General features: G+C 33.0%; 1 protein-coding gene across 1 annotated transcript; it reads left to right on the forward strand.

Annotated features, from left to right (window-relative positions):
• Nucleotides 1-4082: 4082 nt before the first annotated feature.
• Nucleotides 4083-6052, forward strand: LOC104891495 (serine/threonine-protein kinase-like protein At3g51990). The gene has a single exon (XM_010677200.4). The coding sequence runs from the start codon at nucleotides 4449-4451 to the stop codon at nucleotides 5919-5921; it is 1473 nt and encodes a 490-aa protein (XP_010675502.2). The 5' UTR covers nucleotides 4083-4448; the 3' UTR covers nucleotides 5922-6052.
• The last annotated feature ends 3186 nt before the right edge of the window (nucleotides 6053-9238 follow it).

The following is a 9238-nucleotide window of genomic DNA, read 5'->3' on the forward strand; positions in this document are numbered from 1 at the left end:
TGTACACAAGAAATTGGTTCGTTGAGTTTTTATGAGATTTAGTTTTTGGATTTGGTTATAGGTGTTGGTTTCTTTCTTCGTTTATTTTATTTGTGGAGTTTTTTCGTTTTATTTAGGATTTAGTATTTAGATCTTGTTTTGGGTGTAGGTTTTTATTTCGTTTTTTGGGCTTCTATTTTCTTTTCGTTTTTTCGGCTTCCATTTTCGTTTGATTTTTTGTTCGAACTCTTAACTTTTGTTTTTTTTGAACTTCCATTTTCGTTTCCATTTTTTGGCTTCCATTTTTGTTTGATTTTTTGTTCTGATTGGGGTTTATGATTGTGAAACGATGGTAGTAATAATTCTCAAGTTTTAGGGTTTTAGCTTATGTAATTGTTTTTTTATTCATGAGAAATATTTTCGGTTATTTTCACTTTTCTGTGGTAATTGTTCGAGAAAATACAAAGAAATTTAATTTTCGAGAAATTTTCTGTGGTGATCATTAAGGATATTTTTTGGTAATTGTTCAAGAAAATAAGAAGGAAATTTGTTTTTAGTGAATTGTGTGCTTAATATACATGTATTTTGTATAATTTTGTTTCTATGTGTAATGTATTATTTATATATATATATATGTTTTGTTGTATATGTTAGACTTTGAGTATTGTATTCCACCAACACATGAATTTCGACAATCTGCTGCGGTTTTTAGGTAAAACCGAATCAATAAATATTTTGGATCTGTTGCGAGCCTACCCGATGTGGATTACAACTGAATCTGTAAGCCCGATATTGACCCCATCAAATGGGCTTTTTTTTTACTAGTGGTGATGGAGAAGTCGAAGAATATCAATCGGGGGTGAAAAACATCCACTTGTTGGAATGTTGTTTCAAAATTGAGTTAGGTGTTCTAATTTTTAGGGTCAATTAGTAAGTTAGTCAAATAAACATGTGTGTAATATGTTAGTTCCTAAATTATAGTAGGAAGTAAATTAGTTAAGTTATAGTCAGTGAGTAAATAATGGTAGTGGTGTATTTGCCTATTTAAAGGCATTCTTCTCTTGAGTAAATAATGCATAATTATGAGAATATTTCCTAAATTCTCTTCTTTATCTCCTCTTTATAAATTCATCATAGTATCAAGAGCATCAGGTTAGATCCCAAAAAAATAGTAGAAAGAAATGAAGAAGAAGAAAAAAGAAGGGGGAGACAAAGAGTGTTCCAAAAAAAAAAAATCTTAAAAAATAGTAGGAGAAATTTATGAGTGTTTTATGGTTTTAACCATGACAAGTAATGGTTTTACTTAGAATCGTGGATGGTTTCCCTTTTAACCCGTGAAAATATGAATTTTGATTATTATAGAAAGAGGGGGACAAGTTATTTGATGTGAAGGAGCAATCTTCACAAGCAAATCATATACTGGCAATCTAAAAATGATGGAAGTCGTCAACGCAGAGATGGTTTCTAAAGTTGCAGTAGTAGATGTGGTCATATTTGCAAGAGTACGTCGAATAGAGTTTATAGAGAGAAGTGCTCCATTGAATGAAGGTTGCTGATAATGTGCATTAACAAATGAAGAAGACCAATAATGTTGGTGAGAAGTACATCAACAAATGTTTTGGTGATGAGAAGTGCATCATATATGAAGGGAAGTACTTCATAAAATTGACAAATGTTTAAGACCAACTTTGAAGCAAGGGGCCGGGGTGTGTTGGAATATTGCTTCGAAATTGAGTTAGTTAGTTGTTCTAATTTTTAGGGTCAATTAGCAAGTTAGTCAAATAAACATGTGTGTGATATGTTAGTTCCTAAATTATAGTAGGGAGTAAATTAATGAAGTTATGGTTAGTGACTTAGTGTAGAATGTGGTTTTTGCTAGTTTGAAAGTAGTGGTATACTTGCCTATTTAAAGACATTCTTCTTTTGGAGTAATTAATGCAAAAGTATGAGAATATTTCCTAAGATCTCTTCTCTATCTCTTCTTTATAAGTTCATCACCACTTTGTAATTCCTTGATGCTAATATCAATGACGTCATGAGAGGGAAGAGGAGAGAGAGAGCGATGCAAGGACCGTCGTCAGAGGAGAGATAGAACATTTGCGGTCGAAAATTCAATTTCTTTGTAGTTGAATTTAATTTTGTTCAATTTCAAGAATCGATCTCGAAAATCGTCTGATTTTGTTTGAGATATTTTTCAATGACGTCTTCAGTTCCATAGTTAAGAATCTCTTTTTCTTACATTTCAATTTCGAAGATCGATTTTACGAAGACAGATAAAATCAAAACATCATTGTGATGGTGCAGATGGTGGAAGAGGGTGAACTGAACATAGCCTAAGAGTATGGCCATTGGATGATCTATAGTCTAGATCATGAGGAGAGAAGGAGAAATATATAATAAAAAATTAGGAAAGAGAAAAAAAAGAGGAGAGAGAAAAGGATGATCAGATCGTTGCAACGATCTGATCAAAGGTGAGATCGACGCAAAAAAAACTGGAGAAAAATTGAAAAAGCATGGCCAGTGACGCGTGAGAAGGAGAGCAAAAAACATTTTGCTGGCCCCCACATAGCTGACAATTTAGCCATCCAAAGGCCAATATCATTCCAATCCCATGGCTCACATGTAGGGCCTGTTCTCCCCAGCTTATTTTCAGTTCAGTTAAGTTTAGTTCAGTTCAGTTCAGTTCATCTCCAATAAGTTCAGTTCAGTTCAGTTCAGTTCAGCTCCAATAAGTTCAGTTCAATTCAGTTCAGTTCAGATCAGTTCAGTTCAGCTCCAATCTTTTATAATTATTTTGTTAAATATTATTATTATGTTGGTATAATTTATTTTACTAATTACTCTTATTATTATTATTATTATTATTATTATTATTATTATTATTATTATTATTATAATAATTATTATTATTATCATTATTATTATTACTATTATTATTATTATTGTTGTTGTTGTTGTTGTTGTTGTTGTTGTTGTTGTTGTTGTTGTTGTTGTTTCTATATATTATTTTGTTTATTATAGCTTTACTCATTATTATTATTATTAGGAGGAACATGATTTAGGTCAAAGCACAAATAAACCCACTTTTTTTAGCCCATAAACCAATCAAATCGCGTCAAGACGGTTTATGATGTAATTTTCGCGGTCCAACCCAATCATTATTTTTATTACTAAATATTTTTATATTATTAAATCTAATTATTAAAATAGTAATATTAATTTACTTCTTTGATATTATTGTTATTATATATCATCATCAAGTATTAATATATTAATACAAATAATATAAAATAATTATTATTAATAATTATCATTATTATCATTAATTATTATTATTATTATTAATTTATGATTATTAATATTATTTACATATAACTATCATTTAAAAATATCCAAAATACTATTATTATTACTTATCTTTATAATTATTATTTAATATTCATATTATTCTTGTTTAAAATATTATTTATATATTTATTACATTCAGTTTATTTCAATTCAATTCAATTCAATTCAATTCAATTCAATTCAATTCAGTTCAGTTCAGTTCAGTTCAGTTCAGCTGTTTTATGCCGAAGAGAACAGACCCTTAAGCAGAATTTTGTAATGTTGTAAATCTTTGCAACGATTTTTTGAGCTGTTAACTTATTTTTTAAAAAATAAAAAATATACCAATGTTTATATATATATATTTTTGTCTACAAATAGAGACCAATATTGAGTTACTTCCACAAATTTTATTTTCAGTTAATTTTGCTATTGGAAGTTATATCTATTTACATTTATCATTTATCCCATCTCACAAAAATATATTTTCTTATAGAAATAAAATTGAGGATAAAGAATATATACTGAAGTATGGTAAAATGTAGGAGAGACAACGTGATAATCCAAAATGATAGATCGTCCATTGATATAAACAAATGATGGTAAAATCAATAGTAAATTAGGAATGAAGTAGAAGAGTGAGAAAGTAATAAAGTAATTGATAATCCTAAATTTGGCATCATTGAACATGCTCTAAAGACCCGCTCAACAATGCAACCTTTTTCTCACCGCCGCACGTCTTTTCATACGTAACAATAGAATTTAAACTATCCTTTTTATCTCCCTCCAATCTCCATCCATCAGCCGCCTTCCCTCTTATATCTCCCACCATTCAAAACATTCATATATCTCTCTTTCTTCCATCACTTTCCACATGCATTTGCCATTTCCCACTTCTTTCTCTCTCCTCATATTCAAACTTTTAAAATAAAACCAAATTATTCCTCCCCCCACTTTTAAAAATTTAAAGCTGTAAAAATTCTAAGTGTCACACAAAGCATGCCACTTTAACCCACCCAAAAAAGCCTCTCTCTTTCTCTCTCTTTCCTACCCTTCAATGGCTTTTGCCTTTCTCTTTACCCCCCACATCTTCTCTCCTCCCATTTTCTCTCTCCTCTCCTTCTACACACAAACATACCACGATGCGCTTTCTCTGTAATGCCGACTCGGCCATTTCAACCTGCAATCCTAACTCGAGTCATCATTATCATCGTAAACACAAACGCCCTGTTAAGTTAACTCGTTTCTCTTACACCGACCTCGAAACCGCAACCAATGGCTTCTCCCCACTTGCCATCCTCGGAAAAGGCTCCCACGGGGCCGTTTACCGTGCCGTTCTCAGCAACAGCGCTGGTGTCAAATTCACCGTCGCTGTTAAAAAATACACGACCTCAATCATGGAAACCGCCCAGAATGAGATCGACATACTCTCGAAGATCCACAGCAGGAGGATCGTTAACCTTATCGGGTTCGCCCTTGAGCCACCAAAATTACTGCTAGTAGTCGAGTACATGCCTAACGGGTCGTTATACGAGTACCTTCACCAACACGCTAACCCACCGAGGCTGTCAACCCGGGTTCGGTTCGCTTTACAAATAGCGAAAGCAATCCGAACCCTTCATAACAAGTCCGACCCACCCGTCATGCACAGAGATATCAAGTCCTCAAATGTATTACTCGACGAGAGAGAAAATGCAAGGTTAAGCGATTTTGGTCTAGCTATAAAGGCGCATGTTAGAGATATTCGTGTTATGTCCACCCCACCAGCAGGAACTTTAGGGTACCTAGACCCTTGCTATCTTGCGCCGGGTGATCTTAGCACCCAGAGTGATGTATTTAGCTTTGGGATTCTTTTGTTAGAACTTATTAGTGGAAGAAAGGCCATAGACGTTGACTATAGCCCTCCTGCACTCGTTGACTGGGCCCTACCTTTGATCAAATCTGGTGTTTACGAAGCCATTCTCGACCGTCGGATTAAGTGTTTTGTTGATCGGACGGTGGTTAAAGAGTTAGCATTGTTGGCTGCTAGATGTGTGAGATCAACGGCTGAAAAACGCCCACCTGTGAATGAGATTGCTGAATGTTTAAAGAAAGTATATAGGAGGGTTAAGATGCAAGGGTTTCCTGTTTGGGGTAATCTACGGCGGCGCGTGAGACACGTGGGAAGATCTCAGCCGTTGGATGAATTTGACGGCAGTGATTGGGAAGAGAGTAGGGTGAGTGCACCGAAGTATGGGAGTAGGAAATCGTTGTCGGACAGAAATAGGAAAGTATCCAATGTTGATGGGGATGAAGGTGAGATGACACGTGGCGGCGATCGGACGGTCCGATTGAGATCAAAGTCAATTGGTTCTTTTAGGGAGTTTTTAAAAGTGGGCCCACGTCTAGAGGCAGGTGTTGATGAGATTAATAACACAACTTTGGTTGTTAGAAGGAGGGCTCAAGTTACCGTAAAAATTTCTTCAGTGAAATTAAGTAAATCAAGGTCTATGAGTATGTTATGTAGTGGTAAAAATGGATTTGAGGGTAAAAATATTCTAAGGAATCCTCAGGTTAAGGAGCTTGAAGTGTTTCCATTGTTAGTAACTTGTAATGGTAGAAAGATTAAACCTTAGTTCGTAATCTAAGCGAAGAATGTATATGTATCTTGTGACCTGTATCATGTTTCTTGCCTACACTCGATATATTTAGAAATAATTTGTATCTAAAATCAAATTTTTGAATTGCATTTATCATTTTCCTTAAATATAGATAGGTAAAACTTTGTGACCTAAATGGCTAGATCCTAATATAAATGTATGTGTATAGTGGAGTGTGTTGTCACTTTAGTTGAGTAATACTAGATCCTAATATTTTAAACTAAAGGAGCTATGATATGTGTGGGCATTGAAGACTTTAATGTTATAACTGCCTACTTTTGCAGTCAAAGATTCTACAGCTGCAGCTGCAGATATATCAATGAATAGGCCGGACCAGCATGTTTGTTTCAATTATTGTTAAATTAGTGTGCGCTTTGTTCTTATAATCACTTTATAAAAATATTTACATGTTCTTCATTTTTTTTTTTACATTCTTAGAATGTGTAGAACATTCAATCAAAAGCACCGAATAAATAAAGGGGATTCCATGTTGACTACAAACTTAGATGATTCTTGTAGCAGTGGATGAAGTTCTGGAGCAGTTCCTGAGTGGGAGCAGCAATATAACGTTTCAGAGTTGAAACAAGAAATTCCTGAGCAGGAACTATGAGTGCGAAATTTCTTAAAGGGACTAGCACGCCGAAGTTCCAAAGGTGTAGTTATCAACATGTGATTCCTGAGTTGGAGCAGCATGGAGCATGAAGGCAGAAAATATGAGTTTATTTTCTAGGATTCATGTAAGTATGGGTAAACGTGAAAGGTAATGGAACAAGGTCTATAGGAACTCGTAAGGGCAAAGGAACTTGTGGAACTTAGAGTCAAAAGTATTTAAGAATCAATAAATCTGATGCATATTGTCTATAAGAATTTATTTAGAGTTTGTTTCTTACTAAATCTCTACTTGGTTAATTATTTAAAAATAATATGCATTGGTTGTTTTAGAATTAGTTTTAGTTTTGAAATAAAAGATAAGTTTTAATTTTAAAATAAAAGATAAGTTTTAGTTTTAAAATAAAAGTTAGGTTTTAAATAAAATAGGTTTAATAAAATCGGTTTATTTAGGAATCTGATTTTAATTAATTTAATTTTATCTTTTCAGTTTTTGGAAAATAAAAAGCCTAGATTTATAATACGTATGATGAGTGTTATTACACAAATTGTCTATCTGTTCCTCTCTAAGGAACAGACGTGCTAGTCTATTAATCTAAGTTAAAGGAACTAACTATTAAAAGGAACTAGACTAAGGATGGAGCATTACAACGGTTCATTTATTTCAGTTAAGTAAATTATGCCTAGATTCTAGGTAACCGTTTAATTTAAGGAAAAGATTTCATTTTTTCAAATATAATAAAAATTCTTTTTGGTTTTTATGTAAAATATTTTAAAGATAATATTTTTAGTAAAAGGATTTTTATTTTGGTATTAATAATTACAATGTTTTTAATTAAATTAAATTTTCAACTTAATGCTTAAAGTGCTTGCTAAAATTAAAGAGCAGTAACTTAATTCTCTCCCACGTTTGACAATGATCGTGGAGATCATGGAATGATTGAGGAACGTGTTCCTCCGGGTAAGGAACATTATGGGATAATGGTTTAACCACTAATAACACATGATTAATCCCACATTCATTCTAAAAGACTGCTATAAATATACAAGTTCAATTGAGTTTCAAATTGTCTGTCTGGTAGTGTTAAACTTATGTCATTCCATAAGTTTGGCTTAAGGAGTAGCGTTACAAAAGAATTATATTTTATATTCCTTATTTGAGTCAGTTCCTGTGAGTTCCAAGTTCCTACGAGTGCCATGTTCCTTTACAGTTATTTAGTTTCTATATACTAGAGTTAAACCAAATTATCAAGCATATGTATTTGAGTTTGGGGTTAAAGGGTTTGAGTGAACTCTTGTAATGGAATTTGGTAAAGGGTTTGAGTGAATTCTTATATCAAGTTCGAGTTAGGAACTTGAGTAAGTTCGAGTTAGGAACTTGAGTAATTTCCTGTTGTGTATGTGTAGACTCAGGGTGAAGTATATCTAGGGGTGAAGGGTTTGAGTAAAGTTGTGAGAACTCTTGAAAGACTTAGAGTTAAATCTAGAGTATAGAGTGGAGATTGTGAGAGAATTGGAGTTTCGAGTGGAGCTTGCTTATGTAATAGGTTGAATCATAGGAGATTTCCTATTATAGTGAAGAGTTTAAATCCTGAGTAGGTCGTGGTTTTTCTTCTTGTATTGAGACAAGAAGTTTTCACGTAAAAATCTCTCTTGCACTTTTAGTTCCTTATTGCTTATATTTTTAATTCCGCATTATTTGGGCAATAAGTTACACACTATAATTCACCCCCCTCTTGTAGTGTTCCTAATGAAATAACAATTGGATGAAGAAGAGTATAAAATTCAAATATAATCATATCAATCCTCTAGCGAATTCCAATCTTGTCAAGGATTGAGTAAATAACAACCAAGCTAGCTAGTGACCACCGTACGTATTCGCCATGTGAATATCAATATTGCGGATATTGAGATCAAACGTACGAAAAAAACCGTCACATAAAATAAAAGAGTAATCTTTGGCAATCAAAGATGAAAAAATTGGTCTATATTATACTACCTCCGTTCTCTTTTAGTTGCAACGTTTGACAAATTGCACTATTCATGTTCTCTTATTTGACCACATTTATTGATTTATATGTTAAACAAAATATAGTCATGTGGGGTCTTGTTTGATTCGTTTCGATGTAAGCTTTCATAATATCAAATTTTTATAATTTTTACTTACATACAATTAGAGATAAAACGATTTGAAATTGTACATTGGCAAGCGTGAAAGTCAAAACGTTGCAACTAAATAAAAAAACAGAGGTAGTATATAGATTGAAGGCAAAGTAACAATCGATTGACTTTCACTATTTTGAATGATCAAACTAATAGTTGCTTAAGAAGTTTTATCTCGCTCACGTCATTTACTTGTAAATAGTCTGATATAATCCACACATTGTTCACCTCTTTTGTATTAACCCCCAACTTGTGGAACTTCATTAAATTGGATGAAGAAGCTAGAAAAAAAAGACTTCATGTGTCACAATATGTTTTTAAATAAAAAATCTATATACACTTCTGAAGAATGGTATAACAACAAAAACACAAAACAGTAACCCCTCTGGCCTGACCCTTGTATTTCTCAGCCTCTCTTTTCCATGCTAAGGCCTAAAATCATGGTTTTTACTTCATTAAGCAAGTTGTTGTTATTCTTATTCCTTTGGATAAGTCATGAGGCTAAGCAACAATTATGTGGT

The sequence above is a fragment of the Beta vulgaris genome, chromosome 1 (genome assembly GCF_026745355.1).
Source record: "Beta vulgaris subsp. vulgaris cultivar EL10 chromosome 1, EL10.2, whole genome shotgun sequence".
NCBI lineage: Eukaryota > Viridiplantae > Streptophyta > Magnoliopsida > Caryophyllales > Amaranthaceae > Beta > Beta vulgaris.

Excerpts from the sequence above, each read along its gene's own strand:
- LOC104891495 (XM_010677200.4), top strand. The coding sequence starts at position 4,449 with ATGCGCTTTCTCTGTAATGCCGACTCGGCCATTTCAACCTGCAATCCT.